At 50.8% G+C, this 15,056-nt stretch overlaps 1 protein-coding gene across 1 annotated transcript; it reads right to left on the bottom strand.

Moving 5' to 3' along the window:
- Positions 1 to 2,139: 2,139 nt before the first annotated feature.
- Positions 2,140 to 14,731, bottom strand: RCN1 (reticulocalbin 1). The gene is made up of 6 exons (XM_044259028.1): positions 14,371 to 14,731; positions 10,145 to 10,338; positions 8,867 to 9,045; positions 7,120 to 7,180; positions 4,178 to 4,377; positions 2,140 to 3,333 (listed from the first exon to the last, which is right to left on the bottom strand). The coding sequence occupies exons 1-6, from the start codon at positions 14,622 to 14,624 to the stop codon at positions 3,226 to 3,228; spliced, it is 996 nt and encodes a 331-aa protein (XP_044114963.1). The 5' UTR covers positions 14,625 to 14,731; the 3' UTR covers positions 2,140 to 3,225.
- Positions 14,732 to 15,056: the final 325 nt, after the last annotated feature.

Raw genomic sequence — 15,056 nt, 5'->3', positions numbered from 1 at the left:
AGTCACATTAAGCATATAAATAATGCTTTGTGACACTACAGTATTTCCCATTACAGATCAATTTTGTAGCATTTGTCCATAATCCGACTTGAAATGTTACCTAGGAACAAAATATGTTTTCCTTGAAACAGTCAGACCCTATTAGAAATCTAAGGCTTTATAAATCACCATGTTAACAGTTATGTCCCCTAGCTAAGGTTTTCGTTCTTTAAATAGTGTTAAATTCAGCCCCAGAAGCACTAGTCTCTGTGAGGGTTCTCTTCTTATGTGCACTGACTTGAAAGGAAAAATTTAGTGTTCAAAATATATTTAACATCTTACTATGCATAACTTCATAAATCAACCAGCAATCCCTTTTGGGGTAAAAATAATGTTAGCACCTTTTACAAGTGTTATGCTTCTAATTAGGTTACAAGATATTATTTTCTCATTTTCCAAAAGACAGGTTTTTATTACAAAAAAAAAAAAAAAAAGAAAAGAAAAGAAAAAAAAAGGTGTCAGCCTCTTTCTGGGTAAGAGGAGTTATTCTCATTCCCGGACCATATAATCATACACCGTGGGTGAGCAAAGAAATAGCGGGGATATGTATCAGCTCTGAAAGTTGGAGCAGTAAGGCTTAGTGCAACCCGGTAGAGATATGGGGCCAGGAGCACCTGGGTTTGATCCCAGCCCTGCCATTTAATCATTGTGGAGTCAGGCAAATTACTTAACTTCTCATTCAGCAAACGTGAGCTATTTTTTAATTATTTACACACTTTTCCCCCGTGAAGAACATTCTCTCTGATGAAAGCTAACAACCTCTCATCCGTCCAGCAGGTAATTACGGAGCACCTATTACAGATTAGGCTCTCCTCCTCTTGGTCCTGGACAACGCCAGTAGATAAGACAGACCAGACCATTGCTCTCCCGTTGCATTTTGGGGAAGATGGACAGTATACAAACAAGAAAACATCAAACGGTACAGTGGGCTGCAGGTGCCTCCTACCCCCCAAAAGACAGGTCTACCTCCTAACCCCTGAAACCTGTGAATGTGACCTTAACTTGGAAAACCAGATTTAAGGAAGAATCTTGAGGTGAGGGGGTTAGCATGCTGGATTATCAAATGACAAGTGTCCTTGTAAGTCACACAGAGGAGACAGAAAGAAAGGCCATGAGACAGCGGCAGAGAGGGGGTGATGAGCCACAGCCAGTGAACACCTGGGGCCACCAGAATCTGGAAGCAGCAAGAAAGGATCCTTCCCAAGAGCCCCCCAGGGGGTTAAGACTTGCCTATACCTCGGGACGCCTGGGTGGCTCAGTTGGTTGGACGACTGCCTCCGGCTCAGGGCGTGATCCTGGAGTCCCGGGATCGAGTCCCACATCAGGCTCCCAGCTCCATGGGGAGTCTGCTTTGCTCTCTGACCTTCTCCTCGCTCATGCTCTCTCTCACTGTCTCTCTCTCTCAAATAAATAAATAAAATCTTTAAAAAAAAAAAAAAAAAAGACTTCCCTATACCTTTGTTTCAGACTCTGGCCTCAAGAACTGGGTAAGATTTAAGTTTCTGTTGTTGTAAGCCTCCCTCTTTGTGGTAATTTGGACATCAACCCTAGGAAACAGTGGCTTAAATGTGTACCAAGAAGAGAACAGGGAAATGAGACAAAATATAAACAGGGACTCAAATGGGACCACCATAAATGATGGGAACGTGGAAGGCCCCATTGTGGAGGCACCATCCGAGTTCCCTGATGTCGCCGGAGATGGGTGTTTGGATCTCCGGGACAGCAAGGGCAAAGGGCTCAAGCTGGGAATGACCTTGCTGTGCTAGAAGACTAGAAAGTCCGTTGCTACAGGAGGTGGAGGGGAGAGCGGTAAGGAGATGCTGATACAGGAGGGGACCAGAGCCTGTAGGGCCTTGTAGGCCTTGAAACCTGTCTCAGAGAGACTTACAGTTAAAATGACTCGCAAATGCCCCTACTAGCAGAGAAAGAAGGAAGCTATGCACTTGTTACATAGGTAAATGTGAGCATATTCTAAACATTTTTGTAGTTAGATTATAAACCGAGCCTTTATCATCTTGATTAATGTAATCCCATCCCACTGTTAATTCTATATGAACAAGAATGTCACAAATAGTACATTAGAGGTCAAACACCACAGCACACAGTAGAAAATCCTCAGTGGGATCCTTTATTTTGTTCACTATTTATAAGGTGAAATTTCAACCTTTAAGAGCTGTTTTCTACCAGTTCAGCCAATGACTTGGAACACCACCTTTTCCTAATTCCCTGGTGTAGCAGTCCCCAGGGCACGTCCAAGGGTCACAGATTCCCCAGGACCAGCAGGAGTGGGTTCCAGGGCTCCACGACGCCGGCCTCCCCAGGATCCTACCGCTTCATTCCTGTCGGTGATCAGCGAGGAAACGGATTGTACTACTGTTCACTTTTTCAAAGCTCAGACCTACCTCATTTACATGTCAAGAAAATGTTCTCAAGTATAATAAAGTGTTCATCATTTTCCTGGAGTTCTTCGAATGCCTGACATTCATTTCTTCCCTACCGCTAAACTTCCTTTCTTTTTCACATTATCTTTCTTGATTGCTGCTTATTGTAAAAACAAACAAACAAAAAAACCAAAAAAAACACCACAAAGATATGGATTTGTTGTGCACATTAGCAGGTCTGTACAGAAAAATGCACAGAGGTTTTATATACCATTTACAGTGACAGCTCAGAGTATAAGGTCAAGAAGGAAGACTCGGGCATATTAGACGCGCTCTGAAATAAGCCTGCAGAGGGGGCGCACCACTGTAGCTTCACCAGATGTTTCCCTCACCCACTGTTCAACAGTGGCAGACCCCAAAAACTGTGCGGTTAAAATACACAGCAGTCGCTCCATGTACTGTCCCCCTGCCCCCCGACTTCTGAATCTGGGGCTCTTTCACATTCTCTTGCTCTTTCATTTATGTTTAACGGAAAAAGCTAACAAATCATGTTTTAGCAACTATCCCCAGAGTGTCGCGACTGACCAAGATTTTAATGTGTTTGCGGAGAAGTCTTACTGAAACGAGCGTGATGACTGTTTTCCAGGAAACAGTGAGTGAAAAGTCATTTTAACCCCGATCTGAGGTCAGAAACTTGCTTTTTGGGGGTCCCCAACTGCTGTAAGCGAGACAACTGTAGCAAACCCTCCAAGACAATGAGAGAAAGCCTGTGACAGTCTGCTGTATGCACCATGGGGAGGAGGTATCAAAGTTCATCATGGTTTTTTGTGAGATCTTCCCCGTAATTGGTAGCCTGGCTCCCGACGAACATGTTCCAGTTCTCCAATATCTCCTCTTTAGTTAGCTTTTCATCCTGCAAGAGAGAGGAAAGATCTCTGTCACAGAAGTTCTGGTAACTCTGAGGAACAGTTCAGCGTGAAACTCCCCTAATTTCATGGATTCTCAACATTTAAAATAGTGCATGTCATAATTAAGAGAAGCTGCCAGGCACCCCCTTCACCCACCGTCACCACCCTGCAAAAACCAGACCGTGGTGAGAATCTGGTTACGTCCACAAGCAATGCTGGTTTTCCAAAATGGGCCCCGAAGAAGAGATCCACTCCCCTTTGATGGCCTGACTACAGAACTTGCCTGTCTCCCAGGAACGTGGAACAGCGATCGAACTGGGAAGAGGCAGGGCTTCTTTCTAAATCTCATTTATTTATGTGGGTATTTATCAAAAGATACTCAAGGGCTAGGTGTCTGAGCCAGCAGGATGAGCTTGCTTGGGAATGTCTGGGATGTCATGGGATGGGTACCCTTGTGCCTGACATATTACAGATGTTTGCTAAGTGTCTGCTGACCCAACTGACAGAATGAACAAACTGGTCCTCGGACAACTCAGGGTACACCTCTGAAATCCATGCCCGGCCCACAGCCAAAGAAGTGACAGTTTCTGCAATCCTCAGGGGAGGGAATTAAGTATGTGGCCCTTAGCAGACTATCCAGGATTGTTTGGGCCTCTAATGAGTACACCGTGGGTTATCATGGTATTGGCTTAAGCTCCCAAGTCCCCAATGTAGGGCAAATATGAAAGAAGTCGATAAGGACACGGCTGCGTGGGCCACGGGCCAATGCTATCACCAAAGAAGCAAACAGAACCCGTCTTGTATAAACGGTCTCCCTTCAAGGAATGATTCCAGGAGAACGTGAACTACCTTGTCTTTGTCTGATTCATACACCAGGTGCCTGGCCTCGGCCTGAGCATGGTCGTAGTCCTGAGGAAGGATCCAGTGGCGAATCTCATCTTTGTCCAACTTCCCGTCCTTGTTCAGATCCCGGAACTCATTAAACTGCTCCCGTTCCGACAGAACCCAGTCTGGCTCGGGGCCGTTCTCCTCGTGGGAAAACATATCCGCTGGAAGGGAAGGTGGTTCTCGGTTAGCAGGACAAGCGGGAAGGCAAGTCAAGGAAAACCTGAGCTGCTGAGGTTTTGGAAAGATGACAGCCCATCGGGACCCCTCACCCAAATGTCTGGCGGGCAGTGTCTGGAGGATAATGACGTAGTGACTTAGCCGCCGTGCAGGCCACCTCATGGAACAGAGAGAAAACGGAGCTCAGGAGCCAGAAGATGAATCCTGGCTCGTGCCTTAGTTCAGTGACCAGGATTATGTTACTTAATTCAGTGAGTCTTAAGTTGCCTTGTCTGTAACTTGGAGGTAGTGATTTACAAATCAGAGTTTCTATGATTATTAAGAGGATCCTCTCCGTGAAAAAAACTCTACAAGCCAAACTGGCACTATGTGGGTGAAAAAACAGTAATAGAGACCAACATCAAGCACTTCCTATGGCCCAGATAGTATATATAAAATACTTACACATTTTTTTTGTTTAACTTTCATAATAATTCTAAAAGTAGCTACTGTTACTGTTCCCATTTTATAGATGAAAACACTGAGGCACAGCCTTCACCCAAGGACCCACAGCTAGTATGAGCTCGAGGCTACAGGGGAACAGGGCCACTCTGCTCCCACCCCTGGTCTCAACCACTTATTCTATTGTTGTTTGTATCATCTCCAAAGGGCTTCCCCAGAGATCATTTTATTTCATCCTTATAACAATTCTGTAAGATGAATTATTATATTTTATGAAAAAACTGGGAAAGGAAAAAAAAAATCTAGGTCCATTACTTGCTAAGTCACTAGCTCTCCTTTGAAAAGACAGATATCCTGTGCGCAGTTTTCTCTTTAATGGAAACACATCTTGGAAATGCCGAGTGGTAGGGAGAGTGCGTAGTGAATGAAGGAAAAAGAGAGGCAAGACCCTTGGTTCTGCTACAAGGCAGAGCCACACCTGGCCCTGCAGACTGTTTTGGAGCAAGGCTGTCACATTTATTAGCTAACTTGGGCTTCATCAAGTCCCACATGCATGTGTGCTGTGCATTCCCATTTTCTGGATGAGAAAACTGAGGCTTATCAATATGCCGTGACTCCGGCAGGATCGCACAGCTACTAAGTGGAGAAGCCAGGACTCCCAAGCCCGGTGCTCTTCCCCCCGCTCCAGATCACCACCGGTTTTCTGCTCACTCCCAGCAGAAAACAAGGCTCCTCCGTAAATGAAGTCACTTGCTGGGCAAGTCCACACGTCGGGCCTCCCCTCTGCCTGCGAGCCACTCAGAATTGTGTTTTCAAGCACCATGCCCCGCACCTCCCTCCCTCCCCGGTGTCAAGAATGGAGTGTTTCTTTCAGGCAGAGCCCCTCAGAGTTTTGCCTGACTTTGCACCGCTTCAATGCAGAGTTCAGGAGGGCCAGGAAGAGCACACACTTTTAATCAAAAGCGTGACATGGCTTGTTTCATCGCGTCAGCCTTTTCTGTCTAATTCCATCACCACCGTCAAGGCGAGGCGTCTGCAGCTCTGAGCTGTCCCTAGCTCGCACCCCGGGCACGGGGAAAACTCCACGGCTCACGCCCACGAGGGGCCTGTCAGTATGTTATTCTCTGGAGGTAGTGCCACCGAGATCGCTTTAATTACCACGGCGAGAGCGAACTGTCTGTTCCACACACCCGCGGACAGCGCTCGGGCCTTCCGATCAAAGATCACCTCTGCTTAGAAGAAACTTTGCTCGTCATTACAGAAGGCACGATTCTCGGGTCTGGGGTGGCCAAGCAATGCAACCACGGACCAGGGACCGACGGCGACATGCGCGTTGGTCTTGTGCCAAAAGGTAATTAACTGCCTCTATTAACAGTGGGCACGAAGATTATATGCATCCCTTCCCTCAGATGACTTTCCAGCATTTACTTTATCAACACTTGGGAGTACTAGAGTCGCCAGGGGAGGGCACCTGCTTTAGGGAGCCCTGTACCAGAGCACCCACGTGACTGCTTTAGGGTGCCCGTGTACCAGAGCACCACGAGGATGAAATGGAAACTTCCAGTTGGCCTGCCCCAGTCCTCTATGCTGGGAGGCCTACCGGCTGTTCGGAAGGTCTCTAACCAGCAAGGCAGCTTCTGATCCGGCTGCATGAATTTGACTCCCACTCCCACAGCGCCCAATACCAGAAAAACCCACTTCCTGACGCTTCAGTGGAAGCCACTGGGGCAAAAGGCGGGTTGCGGTACTCCCAATGAAAGCATCAAAAACCAGAGGCACAGGATGACCAAGCAGGGGGCAGCCGTACGCTCTGTACAAGGAGTCACCTCTCTAAGGAGGAGGCCCTTCCTGCAGATGCCTGGGCCTGTAAACAGTCACATTCACCCCGGCTCCACCTGCTCAGTGCCTCGAGGCCCCACGGACCCACCGTCTGCCTTTGGGGTCTTTCCCCTGACCCAGTCTGCTCTGGCCTCACTGGAAATCTGTGGGAACTCCATGCCCATTTTGCAAAGGTAAAACCAGACAGGGCAGTGGGGGCCACCTCTCGGAGCCGTGGGGCCTGCTGTTGGCCCCTGGGTGAGGTCTCCCAAGTGCATCCCAGATGCTGTACCCTGGGACTGGTGTGACAAGTCCCTCTCCAGTGGGAGGGCATAGGAGTGACAACTTCAGACTTGCAGCTGTTGCTAAAAGAGACGTGCACGGAAAGCAGTTTGAGATGTGCGTGGAGTAATGGTGCCCCTTGGCATGTCCGAGGATGGCCTCGCAAGACCCCAGGCCACACTTACCAATATACTCATCTTGATCCACAAACCCGTCCCCATTCTTGTCAATGTCCTCCAGGGTTTCCTAGGAAGCCAAGGGCAATAGAGAAGGCAAGTTGGAGGCGTGCTCTAAGTAAATCTGAGAATTCTACCTACTGTCCTCCTCTGTCTGGCTTTTATGGCTGAAAATGCTTCGAAACTTTTGGCTCACCTCCTTACCTCCCAGGGCAGTAGTTTCTTATCTGTGAAAAATAGGCAGTGGCTTCTGTTAGTCTTTCTTCTTACCCCAACTTTAAGAGGGGAACACTCTCTTCAAATGCAAATGTAAGTAAAAGCCCAGAGGGATTCTGATTTTTATCAAGAAGCCCTGCCAGGCCAACCATGCCCACCATCCCGCCAAATCATCCCCTGGGGTACTGTGAGGAACCCAGCTTGAGAACCACTGGACCGGGTAATCACAGACAGTAGATTCCAGGGTCGAGTGGATGATGAAGACTAAGTGGATGTCATAAAAATATGAAACAATAGGCAATTAAGACGTAAAAGTATATTATACTTTTGGACTTATATGTGCTACACTTTGTGCATTTGACTTCTTAATTAGGTTTATTGCTCGGGTGAGTGATTAAATGACTCTCCTTTGTCAGATGCATCCTGGGCTGAAGCAAACAGCCAACCTGAGAGCAGGGAGCCAGTCCAGAGGCACGTAATGCACTTATGGACAATTCCCCCATCTTCACGGTCCCCTGGCAAAGTAGCTATCGCCACATGGATGGTGGGTGGTAGAAAGAAATGATTCAGAGAGCCACTGCCCAGTCCTTGGTGTCACAGTGATCAGGGAAGCACGAGGCAAGAGGGGACTCCATCCACCAGCTGGGCAACTAAAATAGTCCAGAGCTAATTAGGAACAACAGACTCTAGCCCCTTGTTTCCCAGCATCGAAGCAGTTAGAACTGGCCTGGGCACCTGCTCAAGAAATAGGTGATGGCATTTATTTTACTGTCACGGAAAATGACGTTTGGGACCCCATCAGACACTGTGGAATGCCCATTCACCACCACCCCCCACCGAGCCTTGATCAGACCCACGTCCCCTCCCAAGCCCCACTCCTAAGAGAAGCGTCCTTCCAGTCAGTTTTAAATCCCCCTGTGGTTTAACAATCACTAATTCCCTTTCAGTGTCTTTTTCCAGTTCCCGCAAGGCTGAAAAATGGGACAGAGACTAGCTAGTGGATCACTGAACCCATCTGCTCTTTCCTGGCACACATCTAAACTGTATTTCCCTGCCTCGTCCTATCCAGAAGGAGCCCGTAGAAGGTAAAAGGGAGGGACAATCTTGGCCACAAGAGTAATAGCAGACTGTTGCCTTCTCTTCATTCCCCTTCTTTTCCTTTGTGTCTCCCGGCTGGTTGTTCTAGGATGACCAGGAAGCCACGAGATGGCAAAGTGTCTGGGTGTATGTTGTCTGGGTATCTGATAGTACTCGGGGAAGCACCCAGAAGGCCCACATGACTCAGATCATCTGCATGGGACTTGGTAGAAGCAAAAATAACCTTTGTTTCCCACGCCTGGGATTGGGGCTGTTTGTTACAGCGGCTAGGTGACCCTGACTAATCTATCAGGTAGACAAGGATTCCCAACGTAGTCCACTTCAGAGTTCTTTTCCAACTCCCGTCCGGCCGACAAATGCGCTCTCTTTGCAAGCAGGGACAAGCTTTTGGTACAGATTAAGCTCTGGTCTTTTCCCAGCTCAGGTTCTTTAATGATCTTACCAAAACCACAATTTCCTTCATATGCTCAAATTCCTCGGGGTGCAGAAAGGCGGTGAACTCCTCCCGCGTAGCTGTCTGGTCACCGTCAAGGTCTGCGGCCTTGAATCTTCTCTCATCGCGTGGCAGCATCTTTTTAAAGGTGTGATGATCTGAAGTATCCTGAAACTCTGTGGGGTTTCCTGCAGGATGTATGCAGAAATGTCTGAACTGGGCTGCTACGGGAAGCATTTCCTTCCAGACCACTCATCCTTCATGCTCAAACGGTACACACGGGACAAAAGGTCCCAAATCCACTGAGTTCTTTGAAGCATTTCAGAATGCCCTTATCTGTCCCTTCATTCCCTCCCCTGCAATAATCCAGGCCCTAGCAGTTTACTGGGGGCATTAGAGCAAGTGGTTAAGAGTGCTGGCTTTAGGCCATATGGTCATACTTTTCTTTGCAGAACCCTGCTTTCATATCATTGTTTGATCTAGAACACACAAAGGCTCCCCAGTACCCACGACATTCTGTCTAAATGTTTCTGTCTGGCTCTTAAGATCTCCCTTAACCTAACCATGACTGTGTGCATCTCCGGCTCTCCTCAGACCTATCTCCTAGCTCTCTCCCCCATGCACCCAGTGGGGCCGCACACTGCGCCTGCACACATCCCTCTATCATTCCCCACAAACAAGCATGTCTTCTATCCAAACCCTGTCCACTGCTGAATACACTCCTGTCCCTTTGCCTCCCCAGCTGACCCACCTTCCCCTCTTGTCTCTCTCCAAATACATATCCATTCTTCAAGGCCCAACTCCCAGGGGACCCTCCCCCAGGAAGCCTTCCCTGAGGGCTCCAGCCGTCTTTGGTATCTGAAACCAGGCAGCATTTTGAAGCTGTCCCACAGACACGCTTCATCTCTACTCTGTTCTCTTTGTTCTTTATGCCTCCGAGATCGTAAGCTCAGATTGGGCAGCAACCGAAGTCACATCTCACGATCCTGAAATGATGGCCTGAACCGGAGTCAAGATTCGGATGCTTAACCAAGTAAGCCACCCAGGCTAAGTCACTCATTATTGGGCCCTGGACGCCTCCCATTACTCACCACCTACAGCCTCAATCAGAGTAAGCAGCTCTGTACATTCTTACTAAACAGAGGAGGGTGCTACACAAGGAGGTTCTGCTTAGGGGGTTGTGACATCTCCACGAGGCAACAGATGTGTCGACAGAGAGGACAGGCTCGAGCAGGGAGCTTGTTCTGAGGGCCCCAGCTGTGCAAAAACTCGGGCAGCACCTCTTACCTAGGTAGTAACCATAGGTGGCTTGTTTGTATTCTTCCCAGGAAATCTTATCGTCTTTGTCCCGATCATAATCCTTCCAGACTTTGGCAACGTTATCATAGATGTATCTTTTCTGCACTCGTTTGATCCAGGTTTTCAGCTCCTCAGTGGTAACAAAGCTGTCCCCATCACTGTCAATCCGATCAACAATCTTCCTGCAGTTAAAAAAAAAGCCAACACCAAACCCGCAAGTCTATTTTCAAGACTTAACATGATCCTGATCCAGAAAAAGATCAAACAGCATCGAATCTAAAATGCATAAACAACTGAAGTAAAATCAATGATCTGATCATGCTGGGAGGTATCTTAAAGTTTATCTTTTCTGAAGATAATACGGCTCTCCCGACCCAGTGCCAATGGCAGACACGACCAGGGTGGGCCACGGCCTCTGTCCTGATAAACCCAGATGTGCCTCAGAATCCTCAACACAGTGCCCTGCAGCTGGACAACTGATCAGAGCTGATTTGTAAGATGAAACCTAGCAGTCCTCTCCAGGTGCATTCTGACCCCCTCTCTTTAGAGTGACGGCACCGAGGCTAGGGAAATGAGATGACTTTTCCGAGATCACACAGCTAGTATGTGCTGTGACCGGGTAACTGGGCTCTAGGGCCAGGGCAAAAAAACAAACAACAACAACAACTTGAAGCTTAAAGCAGGAGACCAGACCTTGTCAGTCAAAGCCTAAGACGTCAGGGGTGAAAGAGCCTTCATGGCACGGAAACTATTCATGAAATTTGACCAGCTGAGCACCCGCAGGAGCCCATACCCCGTCCTCAGGGTACAGATGCTTCTGTCCAGTGGTGTCACCTATTCCACAGCTGGCCCCCAGTCCAGCGACTGCCCATGCAACTCTACTGAGGTACCCCAAGCCCATGTCCAGAACAAACTTCAGGTCGGGAACTCCCCAGTGTCCACCTCTAGGCCCGAGGGTCCCAAGAGAAGGAAGCTGTCCCTGTGGGGAACTTCAAGGACACCCACAAGCTATTTCTAATGCTTAAAAGAGTCTGACTCCATTCACCTGGGATGGGGTCACCCAGGCTAATTAGCGATTTGGTTCTTTGCTTTGTGCTGCAGCCTGTCACCTCACTGGTAAAAACTTTCTTACTGTCAACTGAAGTTCTGACTGACAGTTACTCTCTGATTAATTAGAAATGGGGGATGAATTCATTAGTATGCGTAAAGTCTCCATCGCCTACCTGAGTCTGGGTAGGGAGCTGCTCCTCTTAACTCAGGAAAACGTAAGCACTCCCAACAGCTTCCGGGTGTTCCCTCCTCAGCGGCCATTTTAACAGGTCTCAAGACTGACAAAGCCTCGAGGCTTCCTTCCAGGGAATCACAGCCCCTCGGGGTCTCAGTTTCCCTGACTATAAATTGGAACACCTGTTCTGTAAGGGATGTTGTGGCGAAGAAAGGAGAGAATGTGTGCCTGGCCTCACTAAGGACAGTCATCTAGATCACAGGTGGACAGAGAACTCAACCGACAGCCAGCAAGGAACAGAGGGAGCAGAGACCCCCCGCAGGGCCTCGGGCAAACCTGGAGATGTGCTGCCGCCACTTGCAAGGCTGCCCATCTCCGCTCCAGACACTGCCTAACACGTGGGAATAAAAGTCGACTGTGTCAAGAGAAACTAGAAATCAGGGTCTGTATGTGACATCACTTGGATGGTACTTTACGTTTTCTCCCAGAAAACATGTCTGCGACTGCATGTGGCCCCTGGGCCTCCACTTTGCAGCTCCCCGGTCTACGTGTCTCCAGTGGCTTTAGGATGGGTCCCCTTTTCAGAATCTAACATCAGGCAGTGATTGCCCGGATCCAGCCACACTCCCCCTCAGCAGCCCAAGCTCGGTGGGGGCGGGGGACAGGGAGGTGGCTGTTCCTGTTCCAGTCTGTCCCAGGCGGCACCCACCGCTCCCAAGCCCTCCCCTCTAGCCTAGATTTACCTGACCGATGAGTGGTATGTCCAGTCCCTATCCGGTGGTTCAGGCCGCAGACTGGCTGTCCTGGGTTACCTCCTCTTCCCCACCCCCACGCTAAGCCAAGAGCAAGCACGCACAGTTCTACCTCCCACTTGTGTCTGGATTCACCCTCTCCTGCCTTCGGGACCGGCTGGGCCTGCTTCAGGCCCTCATGGACACTCCCCTGTCCCTGGTTTCTCCATCCGTGCCTCGGTCACATTCTCTGACCTGCTGCTGGTCTCGTGTTCCTAACAAGTTTTGAGGATGCTCACGTTTTGATCATGTACAGAGTAGTGTCCAGTCTCCACCTCACAGAGATCCTTTCTGCTCTGCCCTGGCCCTTTACTGTCCCACTACTCCTCACCCCCAGGACAGGTCTCAACACCTTTGTGAGCAGGTTGTTTTCACTTCAGGAAAGCCTCGCTTTGCTGGTACCCCTGGCAAACTCTGACCATCCCGCTGGTTCTGATCAGATGGCTCCCCAGGCCCCTAGGCCCGTCTGGAACCTGCAGCCCTAGGGGCTCCTTCTCCCGATTGTGGTCACCATGGTTTGTACACGGCACCATCACAGCAGTTACGCGTAGTGTCTGCTTGTGTCTCTCTCCTCTACTCCTGACAGTAAGGACTTGGAGGCCTAGCGTACAAGGTCTTAACTTTGTATCTGCCTGGTACCTAACAAGGTGCCTGGCACACAGCAGTCATTCAAACGTTTGCTGCATGACTAAATGAGTGACGTGGGGGTATGCACAAAGGAACCAAATGCAGACGGACCACCTGCACTAGTTCTCACCACTAGGCTCGCCTGTCATGATGAAGGCACTAAAACCGGAAGCTGTTAGGACAGCACACTACAGAGTTCCCTACTCCACATCCCAAAACCTGTCCTCCTGCTCTCTGGTGGCAGTGCTGCAAATGGCGGCCTCTCAGGGTCCCAGAAGAAATCAGTTACCAAGTGCTTCAAAGCAATACAATAGACCGAACCCATCAATGGCCCCCATTGTTAAGTGCCAGACAAGAAGAGAAACTACTTTTCTGCAAAATAAAAGGTGATTGTTTGGGGATGACTTTGAAGTTCAAAGATCCTTTTATCTTAGAAGGCAGCTGGTGCACCTACACAATAGGTATAATTTAGCCTCCTATTTTAACCAAGCACATTGGCCTTTGGTAGCACTGGCAGTACAGGGATGGCTGTGTTCTTTTTCATGTAGCAGGACAAGAAGATCCTCCACCCCCAGGAAGCAAGTTCCGGGAGGCCTGGTGCCCAGTAGGCCAGGCTAACGGGAGCCCCCACCCCACCCCAACCCACCCCAACACACACACCAGAGCAGCCCAGCCTCCACCTGGGACCAGGTCTTGGGTCTGATTGCTCAGTGGAAGGGTTCCCAGGTGCCTTTGCACAAGCCCAACGGTATCCCCAGGGGACCTAGAGAGAGAGACTGCAGTAATGTACCAAAGTTTTGTGTTCCAGGTTTGGCTCCTGATTCAACTGCCTTCACCAGTGAAATCCACAATCTGCCACCAAACCCGCCAGCTTTTTGCCCTCGTTGCCAAAGGACTGGGTGCCTCCGCAGACAACTGCAGGAAACATAAACTGGGGGACCAGTTTCCACTCTCACTTCTCACTCCCTATCCCCTAATGCCCCTCTTCTCTTGAGAGGATCTTTATACCCCTATTTCTGCTATTCCTACTATTAGCCAGATGGCAAGAACATCTCTGCCCCCGCCCAGAAATCAAGCCTCTCCTTCATCTGCCCCTAAATCTTTTATCCATTTCTGTTTATCCTGGAGACCTTCTTAGCAGTGCCACTAACCCTAAACCCCGGGGAATGGCGGGGTGGGGGGAGAAGAGGGAAACTGGGAGGGTGGGGAAGAGCTCATGTCACTAAAATGCCACGGCGCACAAACTCTTTTGTACACCCTCCGCCCTCCCTTCTGATGCAACCGAGGGTAGGGGGCGGGCCCTGACCGCCTTGGCTCCCGCGGCCGCTGCCACGTTCTTGCCTCCCCGCGGGAAGCCTCCCCGGCCCGGGCGCGGTGGCCGTCTCCACGCCGCGGTCCCGGCACCCCCGGGCAACTCCGCGCGAGCCTCCCGGCCGCGCCCGCCGATCCCCGCCCTCCGACCGCGCACCCGATTTCGCTTTCGCTTTGCGGCGCGAGTCCCGCGTGGCGGCCGCCCAGGTCCCCGCGGGCACCTGCGACGCCCCCGAGCGCGGCCCGGACCGCGGCCTTACCCCAGCCTCTCCTTGCTCTCCTCCGAGGTGAGCTGGTCGAAGGTCTTGGAGTCCTCTTTGCCCAGGAAGGCCTCGTGGTCGTACTGGAAGCTCTGGTTGTCCTCGGGCGGCCGCTCGCCCAGCTCCGAGTCGGGCCGCACCACGCGCTCCTTGCGCACGGTGGGCTTGGCCCGCAGCGCCCGGGGCGCCAGCGCCAGCGCCAGCAGCAGCCCCAGGGCGAGCCCCAGGAGGCGGTCGCGGCCGCCACGCGCCATCGTCAGGGCAGGAGAGCGGCCCGCGGGGAGGCACCGAGCGAGCGAGGAGGACAGCGACTCGGAGTGGGGGCTCCCAGCGCAGCGGCGGCGGCGGCGGCGGCGGGGGAGGGGACGGGCCCGCCCCGCGCGGGAGAGAAGGGGCGCGCCCCGGGCCGCGGGCAGGGAAGCTTCGGGCAGCCCGGCTCACGCGCCCATTGGCCGCCGGGCTGCAGGGGGGAGGCCAGGGCAGCCGAGCCACGTCGCCAGCCCGGGTGGTGGGCGCGGGGCTCGGGTTTCGCCTCAGCCCCTCCCAGCGATCTGGTTGCGAGGGGCGGGCCCAGGCGTACTGGGCTGGGGACTGGAGGGCTCTTAGGAAGACGGGCAAGAAGTTCTTTGTCAAGCAACAGATGTTCGGGATAAAATTCTCCCTCTCTTCTCCCAGTTCTGGAGAAT

This window comes from Neovison vison, chromosome 7 (assembly GCF_020171115.1).
Source record: "Neovison vison isolate M4711 chromosome 7, ASM_NN_V1, whole genome shotgun sequence".
Classification (NCBI taxonomy): Eukaryota; Metazoa; Chordata; class Mammalia; order Carnivora; family Mustelidae; genus Neogale; species Neogale vison.
The sequence above is the reverse complement of the archived record's forward strand: the minus strand, read 5'-3'. Positions and strand labels throughout refer to the sequence as shown.